The sequence below is a fragment of the Hordeum vulgare genome, chromosome 7H (assembly GCF_904849725.1).
Source record: "Hordeum vulgare subsp. vulgare chromosome 7H, MorexV3_pseudomolecules_assembly, whole genome shotgun sequence".
NCBI lineage: Eukaryota > Viridiplantae > Streptophyta > Magnoliopsida > Poales > Poaceae > Hordeum > Hordeum vulgare.
In genome coordinates, this window is record NC_058524.1 from 143669666 (window position 1) to 143683440 (window position 13775).

General features: G+C 46.5%; 2 protein-coding genes across 2 annotated transcripts; both read right to left on the reverse strand.

Annotated features, from left to right (window-relative positions):
• Nucleotides 1-18: 18 nt before the first annotated feature.
• LOC123412946 (beta-glucosidase 24-like) lies at nucleotides 19-3948 on the reverse strand. Its single transcript, XM_045105905.1, has 13 exons — nucleotides 3753-3948; nucleotides 3600-3669; nucleotides 2620-2678; nucleotides 2453-2528; nucleotides 2032-2109; nucleotides 1879-1966; nucleotides 1502-1757; nucleotides 1257-1372; nucleotides 931-1148; nucleotides 821-852; nucleotides 638-740; nucleotides 459-567; nucleotides 19-350 (listed from the first exon to the last, which is right to left on the reverse strand). Exons 1-13 carry the CDS (start codon nucleotides 3888-3890, stop codon nucleotides 182-184), a joined length of 1512 nt encoding a protein of 503 aa, XP_044961840.1. The 5' UTR covers nucleotides 3891-3948; the 3' UTR covers nucleotides 19-181.
• A 3762-nt stretch (nucleotides 3949-7710) lies between these two features.
• LOC123410211 lies at nucleotides 7711-9160 on the reverse strand. Its single transcript, XM_045103118.1, has 2 exons — nucleotides 8770-9160; nucleotides 7711-8481 (listed from the first exon to the last, which is right to left on the reverse strand). The coding sequence occupies exon 2, from the start codon at nucleotides 8354-8356 to the stop codon at nucleotides 7940-7942; it is 417 nt and encodes a 138-aa protein (XP_044959053.1). The 5' UTR covers nucleotides 8357-8481; nucleotides 8770-9160; the 3' UTR covers nucleotides 7711-7939.
• Nucleotides 9161-13775: the final 4615 nt, after the last annotated feature.

A 13775-nucleotide genomic window follows, 5' to 3' on the forward strand; every position in this document is an offset into this window, starting at 1 on the left:
TCTGTTATCCCTTACTAATGTTACATTGGAAATACTAGTATGTTCCGACAATTACAATCAAGTTACCCATACTACATTAGATACAAGTGAGCCACTCAGACTGTTAGCTATCCCGGTAGAATGTATCCATTACGCTGACACTGTTACCACATAAAAACGTCGGGCTTCAACAATGCAAATTTTAGTGACGAAGAAACTTCTGAAACCATTGGCTGGATCGCTTTGGATATCGTTTCAGACCATCCTTGTAGTTGATGTAGTTAAGACCGAACCGGACACTATAACCATCAATCCACTCGAAGTTGTCAAATAGCGACCATGCAAAGTATCCTCGTACGTCAACTCCTTGCCTGACAGTCATGTAGATACTTATTTTTTGACATAAATTGAGTTAAAGCATTGTGATATTAGTTATTAATGAATCCAATTATCTACATCCAGTCAACCATCTAACTTACCTTAGGGCTCTTTGAACAAAGAATATGTGTTGCCGGTAGAATTCTATTCTATTATTGTCAATTAAGGCTTCTTGAAGAGGTAAGTTTTCATTGTTAATTTCATCAACACCTGCAATAGGAGTGTTTCTTCAAGTTAGCAATGGAACAGATTGTTATTGTTTGCAGTTATGCTGTTCTACCATTTTCCGTGATGTAGATAGTAGGGTTGTTGTATGTCTTCTTGGTATATAGCAAGAGCTCTTCTATTCCTCTTGGATAGATGTAGAGCCAAGAAGAGCCAGCCTGGGGACAAATATATTTCAGTTAATTATAAAGTTAGACCAGGTTACAAATTTCCAAACATAAAATAAGATGAGTCATACCTTTGGCCCAATGTATGTTCCATTTCTTTCCACTATTGTTGCATGCAGAGAAAACTATTAGCTCACCTAATATATTCAAATGCAAAACAAAGATCAGATAGTTTACATACCTCTTTGATCAGTTCGTGAATCAGTACTGTAGCTTTCTTTACTATTGCTACTGTGTTTGGTATTCTGTGCATATCTTGCCGAATAGTAATTGAGGCCAATGAAATCAAATGATCCTTTTACAGCTCTTGCCTGCTCTTTTGTGAATTTCGGTAATCTGTTACCAACTAGTGTTTCCATGCTTAGTGGATAGTGTCCCTTGGTTAAGGGATCCATGAACCTGTTCAATTTGTTGTTGAGCTAACTAAATAGGAAAAGTACAATAATTTGCCAATTCCAGTGGCTTGAAACTTCATGGATGAACCTGAACCACATGTTGGATACTCACCATCCATACATGAAGTCCAATGCACGCTTGGTAGCATCCTTATCTTCTTTGGAATTTGAGTAGGGAATTATCCAATTACTAACTATTGTAATGCCGATCTTCCCTTTTTGCTCTATCTGTGTGATTAATGATTAATTGATTTATCACTGTAAAATACACAAGCTGGCAAAATGTATGGATGTTTGGTAAAAAAAACCTGTATTTTATTACTAAAACTAACCACAATGAAGAAATTTAAGTCGTACCTGGTATTTGTCTCTGTACACTTGAACCGCTGCTGCATGAGCCAGAAGTTGATTATGAGCTACTATATAAGGTTCCCTTCCCGAGTCTCCCGTGCTACACCCTGCCTTTGCCGAAGACGAGCATCTACCAGGTGCGTATGTACCACTAGAATAGCCACCAATACTGAAACTCCAAGGCTCATTGAATGTTATCCAGTACTTTACCCTGTCACCAAACTCCCTGAAGCAGATGCTAGCATAGTCCTTGAAATCTTCCCTGATAATGTTGGCACAGCTTGAATAAGTTCAGTTTTTCTTTTCTTATAATGTCATCATGTTTCATGTTCATCAGAGTAATGAGTTTGGAGTCATGAGCTGACAGGTCACATTTTACTTACACAATAAGCTGGCTTAAGAAACCACTGTACTGCTGTTCTAATACTTGCGGGGAGTCCCAGTGAAAAAGGGTAACAAATGGTTTAATACCTGCATTGTTGGTTAGACATCAGGATGCAAACACATGGTAATACCAGAAACTAGATAACTTTTACCTTCCGAAATGAGTTTATCGATGAGATTGTTGTAGTAATTGATTCCTTCCATGTTGACCCCTCCACACAATTTCCCACCTGTACCCATGGTACCATTGCATGAGCTAGTTGATTGTGATCGATATCTGTTTCTTGTTAATCTAGATTGATTCTCAGTTAGAAGTGTGTCAGTGTTTTGGTGCATATCAGTGGGAAAGATTTGCAAGTTTTAGCTGTAACAAGTAACAACGAGGGGTTAGCTGGGCTTTGTTCAAAACGTGTGGGGTTAGTTGTGCACTTCACATCTGGAGTGTATTTAACTATAAAGGCCATCAAGATTCTTTTACCATTAGCCAAGGATATAAGCCCTACATGTATTAGAAAACTGGAAAAGGTTATGAGAATACTTACTAGGAAGAATAAAGCTTATGAGAATACTTACTAGGCAGAATTCGTGACCAAGAAAGAGAAAATCTATAGGCCTTAAAGCCCAAATCCTTCATGATGTTGACGTCGTCCTGCACAAGGTGGATGACACTTGATAGTATTAGGCATTGGGGTGAATATATATTAGTGGTCACTAGTTAGCATAATCAGTATAAGCACTACCTTGTACCGGTGGTAGGAGTCTATTGCTACATCTCCATTGCTTTCATTTGCTATCTTTTCTGAATTTAGAAATTAGAGGAACTTTGATTACAAATCACCATAGCTAGTCTGAAACTCTAAACATGAATGAATTGACATTGAGATTACGGAAGCATTTCTTTCATGCATAGGTAAACAGTCTTGAGTTATGGAGCAGATGCTAAAGGTGAGACATTGGTCAGCATCAGTGCCAAGGGATATGAGGGTAGGCGCTAAGCTTAGCATTTAGTACAGAGCTAAAAGTTATTTTAAATCAGTTTATGTATATCCTTTTTAGTGTAAATGGTTTTTTTAGGTTCTTAACACCTACAGGTGGTGCTAAGAGATATGACAAATGAAGCTTAAAATGTAATTGGAGATAGAAAACTGATGTGTCTTATCTTAGCGTCCAAAGTTGGCTGCTAAGGATGCAGCCGCTCTCTTAGGGGTACAGCAGTGAGCCAAAGCCAAATTAAAAAGTTTTTGTTTGTTGCTATTTTCACATGAGGTGACTGAAGTATGGCGTAAGAAGAGTGATTGATTTTCCTTTGCGCTTGCTTTTGTCTTTTGCTGTGCTTGTTGGTTGGTGCATATGAAGATTGGTGTCCCTTTACAAGCTCTTTCTGAATAATGAATTACCTTTGGTTCCTCACAGATCAGTTGACCAGGTGGCTGAAGACCACTTTTAAGTCCTAATCATATTTTTTTTGAGAGGCAGGTCCTAATCAGATGTGCTTTTGTATGAATAGTACTGTCAAATTATATAAACGAAGCCTGCATGTTATATCAAAAGTTTTTTTTTCGTTTAAGGTTATTGACATGTTATGTTCAAGAAAAGGAATGCCTTGGCTTGCCTTTACTTGACAATGGGACGCATTAGCTTGTTTAGGACAAATTATACAAGAACATCTAAAAAAAAAACGAAACGCAGTGTGATCTTGTGCCTGAGCAGAGACAAGGACCTGGGTGATCGTGAGTGAAGGCGTCCCAGATGCTGGGTCCTCTGCCGCCTTCCCTCACAGCACCTTCATACTGCATCAGCGTCACACAGGGCGCGTCAGAGCTTCTAACTCCTCCGTTCCAGTAATCTCCAGATTGATTGTTCAGCAACTTACCTGGTAGGCTGAAGAGGCCGTGCCGAAGAGGAAGTCCCCGGGGAACTGACTCCTCGCGATCTTGCCTGGGTTCGTGCCGGCCTGCGCCGCCGCCGCAGCTGTGGAGGAAAGCAAGAGGATCATGAGCAGCAGGGACATGGCTGTGCGTGCGTGCTCCTCTTGTTTCCTTCTCTCCGTGTGCTAATGTGCTCACCGGGGCTAGCTTATATATAGTGTGCTCCTGTTTCTGGAGGGAGAGCAGCTGGGTGGTGGAAGAAGCGGAAATCATTGTGCCCGGCTGCTTTACAAATCGTTGCCACCGAGCGAGCAGTCACCAGCGAGATCTGTGCCGCCTTGAATCGCTGATGGAGCCCATAAGAGCATCTCCAGCCGCGGCCCCAACATGTTCTTTCTAGGCTATTTTTTCGTCGACGAGTGAAAAACGGTCCAGCCGCGCCTTTAGGAGCCGTTTTTTCGCCAGTTAGGACCGAAATTAGCCCCGACGGTTCCAACGCGCCGGTGACGCCCACGGACGCTTGCGGAAGGAAAAACGACGGGCCGGGCCCTGGGAGGCGAAAAAGGCATTTTCTTCTCCGAAACCGTCCGTTGCGCACCACACCTTTCGTTACCGTGTTGATTTTGGCGCCGTCCACCTGCCTACCGCTGCTACAAAGGTCATCTCCCCGTCGATGGACGTAGGGTTCGCCCCTGCCCTCGCCCCCCACTTCTTGGCGAGTTTTCCCGGCGCTCCGGACACGTATACGGCCGCGCGTGTCAGGTGTTCGGCGATTTGCGTGGGCGATGGACTCCGACAATGAGGTGATGTTCGCGACGCTACTGGAGGAGGCGGCCTGTTCGCGAGCAATGCAGAGCCACGGTGAGGTGGCTCGACGTCGGGTTGGCTGAAGGCAAAGCAGAGGCATAGACTGGAAGGCTATTACTCGCTCTACGCCGACTACTTCGCAGACACTCCTCTGAACGGCGACAAAGTATTCCGGCGACGTTATCGTATGAGCCAGAAGCTCTTCCTCGGGATTGTGAATTCCATCAGGGAGTTCGACAACTACTTCAAGTACAAAAATGATTGCTCCAGCATACTTGGATTCACCTCGCTCCAGGACGCATGGCCGAGTCCACCATCATTGAGTGTTTCTACAAGTTCTGCAGGGCAGTGGTGGCAGTTTTTAGACCTCAATATTTGCGATCACCTAATATTGAAAACATTGCTCGAATCCTAGCACAAAATGTAAAAAGAGGGTTTCCTAGGATGCTTGGAAGTATCGACTGCATGCATTGGAAATGAAAAAACTGTCCATTTGCTTGATAAGGAATGTACAAAGACGCCAAAGGAGGTTGCAGCGTGGTACTTGAGGCAGTGGCCACACATGACCTCTGGATTTAACACTCCTTCTTTAGTATGCCAGGAACTCACAATGACATCAACGTACTGTAGTGCTCGAATGTCTTTACCAAGCTTGTTGAAGGTCATGCTCCTCCGGTCAATGGACACCATTACAACAAGGGATACCACACCTAGTAGATGCCATCTATCCTAGATGGTCCACATTTGTGAAGACTATCTCAAATCCCGCACTAGGAGGCAAGCACTCCTATTTTGCCAAGCGTTAAGAAACTTGTAGGAAGGATGTCGAGTGGGCATTTGGTGTGCTTCAATCCCGTTTTGATGTTGTCCGGTACCCTGCTCAGACCTGGTCGAAAGATCAAATGTTGGAAGTCATGACTTGCTGTGTCGTCTTGCACAACATGATCATTGACAGCGAGCAGGAGGAGCGAGTGTTTGACACTGAACCACATTACACGTAAGGTTCTCTTGCCCAAGTTGATCACCAGCTACTGGCAAGCTGGACTACCTTCCGCAACATGCGTCACGAGATCCAAGATCCACAGGTGCATCACCAACTACAACACGATTTGGTGGAGCACCTATGGAGGCTGAAGGGCAACGCTTAGCTCGATTTTTGATTTGTATTGACTTGTTAAACTATTTTTTGATTTGTATTGATTTCTGTGATGAACTATGTGATAAAAAAATAAATATTGTTTTTTAATTTATGTTGAAGAATGTCGAATATGGGTCAAAAATGGATCAATTTTGTGCCGAAAATGGATCAAAAGCGACAGCTGGGGGACACCCTTGGGTGAGCGGATGGGAACCCGAACCCCCACGCCTTTTTTTTGCGACGACGCACCCCCAGGCGATGCTATTTCAGACCACTGGGGGGCCGAACGGCTGGAGATGCTCTAATAGTCGTGGACTCTTCAAGTTTTCGATGGTTCAGGTACTCCCCAGGTCTTATTTGATTGTTGTAAAGATTACACTCCCTGTGTGCCATAACAAATTGTATTAAAACAGCGTTAATAATATTAATCAAAGAAAGTGCTATATTTTTCATATGCGTGTTTCTTATGTGTGTGTATAACTATATATATATATATATATATATATATATATATATATATATATATATATATATATATATAGATGACTTCTCGTGCAAAAAATATTATATTTTTTTGCGGATGAAAACATTATATACTACCTCCGTCTCGGTGTATATATCATCTTAAGATGTGTACCGTGACTAAGATGAAGAAGAAAACACGAAAAATTAATGTTAATTTATTAATTAATATCATTGCATGCAATGAATTGATCACTGCATATCGTGGTAGTTAGTCTCAAGTTACTAAAAATATACACACCCCACATCTTTTATTGGTCGATTCCTTTATTCATGTTAAAAAACAAGAAACGAGGTGAAAGTTAAATGCACCATGCCTAAATATTTTGAAATTTTTTGATTTTTGTATGACTTATAAACTGAGACGGAGGGAGTATGTTTGATTAAAAGTCTTGAGCGTTAAAGAAACAACAAAGTGCATCATATTCCTGGTCCCATGCACGACCAGCCTGCCATTCCCAGGCACCGGAGTCACCGATCTAGGGGAGGCAGAAAGTGCCACCTTCCTATATCAGCAGCACCCAACCACGATCTCCTCCCACAGATCAATAATCACGCCTATCCAAATCCTAAACAGTACCGGCACCCACGATCTAAATCCTTATTTTTTGCTCTAGGGTAGGGCACCGGCACCACGGCTTGCCGGAGCAGAGCAAGCGAGTGAGCTCACCTCGCCTCATACATTCCATCGACGGAAATCACCTTCCTGAGCCCCCCGAATTTCCACGATCCGGACGGGCTCCAGGCCCATGCTACTTGCCAAATCAGGCCATGGTGATGGTGCGCTGCAATTCGGAGTCGAAATGACAGGTTAAAGTCGAGCCGGGACGCATTCACGCTGAATGATGAAGGCCACGCACGGCTCCGTGGACAAGGACATGAATGATGGTGTCTGGATCGTTTTTGCTGGTTGCCTCGACTGTGTTGAGTTGATTCAGATGGGACGGTAATGGTGTTGTTTTAGCTCGAGGAGCAATGATCAAACTGAATGGGATGTCACATTCTTCCCCTTTCTTTTAACTAGAAAAAAAACCCTACCTACGGTTTGGATAGGGGAGAGATGCCCCGAGTGTAGAATGTCACATTCTTGGACAAGGTCATCAGTGCTGAATTGATACTCTTGCAATTTTCTTGCAATGTCGCGCATCCAAGTGTATGTATCCCAAGCAAGCACATGTCACGTGATCATCTGAAATCCAGTATATCTCTGTATTTCACCAATGGGTCGAATGAACTTGGGTGATTTAATTTATCTTACAATTCTTATCGCACCGCACGGAAGTACACTCCCTCCGTTTGGAAACAAGTGGAGTGGTTTAGTAGGAACCATGATTACATGGCAATACCACCAAAGATGATTAGCTGTGATGAATAGGCAAACAAAAAATGTGCAAAAGATAGACTAAAATTGGCAAGAGCTGATGCTGATGTGATGGAACAGCATATCATATCAACTGATGTGATGTAGTAAAACAGTAGCCTAGAGCAGCTAACCATGAATTTCAAGTGACTCTTCTCATCACCATAAGCAAAGCATCCATAGTTTGCAATGAGCACTGTATATGTTTACATCCATCCATGTAGCTAGAGCCATGTAAACATGATGAAGACGAAGGTTGCTACTAAACCATAAAGTTGACAAAACTGAAGAGCATGCAGCTGCCTAACACATATCCATCCAAGAGCGCGTGTTGCCGGCCGCCGCTCCATTAATTCCTCCAGCTACTACAGGCCCGCCTCCGCGGCTCGCCGGGGCGTGCTCTTCCGGCGGCTCCCGTTCTGCCGGAAGCCGCTGGACCGGGTCGTCGTCGTGGACTCGTCGTTGCTGGACCGGGTGCTCGAGCTGTTCTCCTCCATGTCGAGGTTCGAGCTCTCTTCCTTGGGTGCCCTGTTCCTCTTGTTGCCGTTGCCTTCAGGGTCGTTCTCCTTGAGCTCTGCGTTACCTCCTTCTGCATCGCCATGAACGCCCGCTGCCGAGCTCTTGGGTTCTGGTGGTAGATCGACTTTGTCGGGGACGCGCTGCTTTTGGGGCCTCCCTCTCCTCTTCCTTGCAGGCACGACCTCTTCGCCGCTGCTCACCTTGTCTTCATGGCTCCTGCCGTTGGCGATGGGCTTCCTTCCTCTGCCTCTTCCCCTACCCATTGCTTGAATCGAGCAGTGCTTTCTCTATAGATGTATTGAGAAACTATTACCGGAAAAACTTGAAGCTCGCCTGGGTTACTTGTTGGAAGCAAGATTTTTCGGTGCTAAAACCTTGATCTAGAAATCTGCAAGAAAAATGGGCCAATAACTTGCGATTTAATCTGTGGTTGGATTGAAGTACCAGCACATCATTTCCACCAAAATAATAATAATAATAATAATAATAATCAGTATCTCAGTGTTGGAATGAGATCCGTAGGATAGGAATCAAGAAGTTGAAGCAGCAAATATCCCCATCAAATCTCAGATTGAAACGCATCCATAGACAGGCAGAACACGCAAAAGGAGGAAAACAACGTAACTTAATCAGGAAAAAGGAAGCATCCAATCCAGTACGGGATGGCGGAGCTGACCTTGCATGGAAGCAGCATCCGGCTCAAGAAGCGTATCTTGCTCCCATTTCTCCAGGCCCAGCGGAGGTGAGGAAAAGATTGGATTCCGCTGTTGCCGGGTGAAGAAAGCAAATGGATTGGCTGCGATCTCCGGATTCAGGGGCCGTGTGGGAGTTTGGGGAAAGCTAGGAGATTCTTGAATGAGTAGGCCTGTAGGTGGTAGTGGTGGTAGCAGGAGCAGCAGGCACCAGGCAGTGGTGGTGCTAGCTCCTACTGGGGGACGCGCTCGGCTGCTAGCTCGAGCTCCTCCACTCCAGAGTCCAGACAGCGGGTGCAGCTGCAGCAGGGACAGCGTACACACTGCGCGCACCACGCGCAGGACAGAGGAGGGGGCGCTTGCTTTGCTGGGCCGCTTTCCCGTGGCTCGGCTGCTCTCACTCGCTTTGTTTACGGTTTACCAACCGTTGAAAACGAGCTGCTGCTGCTGCTGCTGCTATGCCGTGGTGCAGTGCAACTGGCCTGACAAAGCACCAAATGTTTATTGGCGCGGGCAGCCGTAGCGCGGCGCGGTTACCGCTGCGTGATGGCCGGGCTACTGTTTCATTGGTGTTTGGTGCGTATGTGCTCTCGAGGGATTCAAAAACGGTGGCGACGGGAGGACGGACAGGAGGGATCCCAAGACTGACAGCCGAGAAAACCAGGGGCTACGGCCAAGATCCCAGTCGTCGGCTCTCTCTGCCCCATAACGGATGTGTCGCTCATTTCTTTGCTGGGTAAAAAGAATAGTTGATACTTCTTTCAAACTATTTTCTGCCTCACAACAATCAACTATTAGCTAGAGGAGGGGCACGTGTGCGCTAGATGCTAGGACCGGAGAGTAAACCTGTTAAATGGACAGCCCGGCCCGAAAACCCGGGCCAGGCCGGGCTCGGGCTTTCATTTTTGCATTTTTTGGACCAGACTTTCGGGCTTCATGCCGAGTTCACAACACTGATAAACATCATTCGGGTCAGGATTTTAGGCTACATGCCTATATTCGGGCTGGGCTCGGGCTTGAGAAAGTGCGCACTTTTGGGATTCGGGCTAGGCTTGGGCTTAGAATTTGGGGTTCGAAAAGCCCGTCCCGACATATGAACATGTTTAGTTGGGGTTGAGTTCTCGGAGGATGCAGTGGATGTATTTTCTTTAAAACTTCGGGTGCAAATGCTTCACATCAGTCCCTATAGTCAAGCTTCTATGATTAAGTGAAAGCATCAAAGCCGCTAGTATGATTGCCTTATTTCCTTCCGCACTGCCTCCTCCGGCACCAAGACGTTGGCTAAGGGTAACAATATGGAAGCCGGAAACACCTTGATAGCGTCTACCAGGGGGTTAAAGCCGACGACTGGAAACTTTCAAGTTAAAACGACCGCGCAGGAGTAAAAATTAAACAAAGTAAGATATGGTATACCATGTAGAGCAAAAAGCATTGTATTGCATAAAGGTTCAACCGTTAATACAAGATCTCATTTTTATTCAAAGATTACATCCTTGGAGCACTCGGTTTCTATCGCCCGAGCACCCTCCATTACATTTGGGGAATATAGCTCGGAGCGCCTATGCTCCTTTCCATGCGACAGAGGTGCGGTGGCCATCTCGATGGGCTTCAACTTCGTCCAGTGCACCATGGTCCTCGTGAATGCCATCCGAGCTCCCTTAATAGAGACATCACACAATAGAGAAAAAGCACTTGAGGACGTCAATTCGGGGCGCAACAGCGATTAGTTTTTGCATGAGACCGATGTAGCTGCTGGGCAGCGGCTCTGTAGGCCATAGCCTGATGCAGAGATCCTTCATGGCTGGCTGCACCATCCGATGTAGTTCCGTCGGTTGTTTCAGCTGATCGGAGACGAGGAGGGGCTGGTCAGGGGCTTGGAACTGCTCCCAGAACAACCTCAGCTCGACATCTCCTCCTTGGGATGCATAGTGACTTGAAGCTTCTGCAACACTCTTGGGGAGGTCCGCAAACACGCCCGGAGAATGCCATACTCGGGAAAGCAATGCAAGCTTTTTTCCGCCAAAGATGCATTATAGTAAGTATCACTTATCACCCGCAATGTGTTTGATTTGATGCATCTCCTTCTCACGGCCTTGCTGTTAGGGCATATTTATGCCTAAGTAATTTTGGTGATTGATGACAGTACCTTAAAGGACTAATCGTGTGCATTAAGCTTTCAGATAATACATGACAAAGGCACAAGACGATTCGGCACCCTCCGTGGAACAGAAGCACGGTGTCCTCTACGATTCTCTTTGGTGGTATTTGAGTTGTAGGAACGCCGTACTATTAAGAGGGGATCCGTATTGGAAAGGTTTGGGTGGAATCAATCTTGCACGCACACACTTTATCTCCATCCCCTTTCCCTGCAACTTTGGAGCTGTTCCCATCTCTGGTTTCTCTCATCTTGTAAAAAGGTCTCTTAGCGGTAGTACCGCTGGCCCTAGCGGTAGTACCGCTAGAGCTAGAGAGCTGGCGGTAGTACCACTGGCCTAGCGGTAGTACCGCCCCTGGTCAGCGGTAGTACCGCTCCAGGACTTCAGTACCGCCATCCTTGCGGCTGTACTTCGTCGGACTTTTTGCGAAGACTTTCTTGGCGGTGGTTGGCCCGGTAGTGTCTTTGCGCTACCATGGGCGCAGCGGTAGTACCGCTGCAGCCAGCGGTAGTAACGCTGGAGTGCGAGCGGTAGTACTGCTGCAGCCAGCGGTAGTACCACTGGGCTCGTGCTGTGAGTGGGAAAACGGTTGGATTCCCCCCCCACTATATAAAGGGTTCTTCTTGCTCAAGAACCCTACCTTTGACCCTCCTAAGCTCCATTGTTGCTCCCTAAGCTCAAAAGTGCCCGATCTCTCTCCCTAGCCAATCAAACTTGTTGATTTCCTAGGGATTGGTTGAGAAGGCCTAGATCTACACTTCCACCAAGAGAAAAATGATTCCCCCCACTAATCCCTGGCGGATCTTGTTACTCTTGGGTGTTTGAGAACCCTAGACGGTTGAGGTCACCTCGGAGCCACATTCCATTGGGGTGAAGCTCCGTGGTCTTGTCGGGAGCCTCCAAGCTTTGTGTGGAGCTTGCCCCAACCTTGTTTGTAAAGGTTCGGTCGCCGCCTTCAAGGGCACCTATAGCGGAATCACGACACCTTGCATTGTGTGAGGGCGTTGTTGGAAATATGCCCTAGAGGCTATAATAGAATGGTTATTATCATATTTCCTTGTTCATGATAATCGTCTATTGTTCATGCCATAATTGTATTAACAGGAAACAATAATACATGTGTGAATAAATAGATCACAATGTGTCCCTAGCAAGCCTCTAGTTGGCTAGCTCGTTGATCAATAGGTGATCATGGTTTCCTGATCATGGGCATTAGATTTCACTAATAACGGGATCACATCATTAGGAGAATGATGTGATGGACAAGACCCAATCCTAAGCATAGCACTAGATCGTGTTGTTCGTATGCTAAAGCTTTTCTAATGTCAAGTGTCTTTTCCTTCGACCGTGAGATTGTGCAACTCCCGGACACCGTAGGAGTGTTTTGGGTGTATCAAACGTCACAACGTAAGTGGGTGAATATAATGGTGCACTACGGATACCTTTGAAAGTGTCTGTTGGGTTGGCACGAATCAAGATCGGGATTTGTCACTCCGTGTGACGGAGAGGTATCTCTGGGCCCACTCGGTAGAACATCATCATGAGCTCAATGTGACTAAGGACTTAGTCATAGGATGACGTGCTACGAAACGAGTAAAGAGACTTACCGGTAACGAGATTGAACAAGGTATAGGTATACCGACGATCGAATCTTGGGCAAGTTCTATACCGACAAACAAAGGGAATTGTATACGGGATTGATTGAATCCTTGACATCGTGGTTCATCCGATGAGATCATCGTGGAACATGTGGGAGCCACCATGGGTATCCAGATCCTGCTCATGGTTATTGGCCGGAGAGCGTCTCGGTCATGTGTGCATGTTTCCCGAACCCGTAGGGTCTACACACTTAAGGTTCGATGACACTAGGGTTATAGGGAAATGTTATACGAGGTTACCAAAAGTTGTTCGGAGTTCCGGATGAGATCCTGGACGTCACGAGGAGCTCCGGAATGGTCCGAAGGTAAAGATTGATATATAGTATGGATGGTTTTGGACACCGGAAATGTTTCGGGCTTCACCGGTAGCGTACCGGAACCACCGGAAATGGTCCCGGGGGTCCACCGGGAGGGGCCACCAGGCCCAAGAGGTAGCATGGGCCAAAAGGTGGAGGGAAACCAACCCAAAAGTGGGATGGTGCGCCTCCCACAAAGGGGCCCATAGCGCACGAGGTGGATAGGGGGGAACCCTAGGCGCTGGAGGGCCTAAGGCCCACCTAGGGGTGCGCCACCCCCTCCCCTTGCCCTGGCCGCCGCACCTCCCATCTGAGGGGGGGCTGCCACACCACCTAGGGGGGAAACCCTAGGGGTGAAACCCCCTCCCCTCCTCCCATAAATAGAGAGGGGTTTGGGGCTGTTTTGCACACTGTTTCCTCTCTCCTTCGGCGCAGCCCTGCTCCCCTCCTTCCTCCTCCTCCCACGGTGCTTGGCGAAGCTCTGCTGGGAGACCTCGTCTCTCTATGGACACCACGCCGTCGTGCTGCCGGAGATCTTCTCCAAACTGTCCCTCCTCCTTGTTGGATCAAGGTGCGGGAGACGTCACTGGGCTGCACGTGTGTTGAACACGGAGGTGCCGTGGTTCGGCACTAGATCGGAATCACACCACGATCTGAATCGTCGTGAGTACGACTCCATTAACCGCGTTCCAGCAACGCTTTTGCTTAGCGATCTTCAAAGGTATGAAGATGCACTCACCCCTCTCTCGTTGCTGGTCTCTCCATAGGAAGATCTGTTTATGCGTAGGAATTTTTTTGAATTTATGCTACGTTACCCAACAGTGGTATCAGAGCCAGGTTTTCTATGCGTAGATTCTATGCACGAGTAGAACACAAAAGG

Coding starts and splice junctions, on each gene's coding strand:
- LOC123412946 (XM_045105905.1), bottom strand. CDS start 3,890: ATGTCCCTGCTGCTCATGATCCTCTTGCTTTCCTCCACAGCTGCGGCG. Junction 741..820: donor GAACATACATTGGGCCAAAG/GTATGACTCATC, acceptor ATTTGTCCCCAG/GCTGGCTCTTCTTGGCTCTA. Junction 568..637: donor TATCTACATCACGGAAAATG/GTAGAACAGCAT, acceptor CTCCTATTGCAG/GTGTTGATGAAATTAACAAT.
- LOC123410211 (XM_045103118.1), bottom strand. CDS start 8,356: ATGGGTAGGGGAAGAGGCAGAGGAAGGAAGCCCATCGCCAACGGCAGG.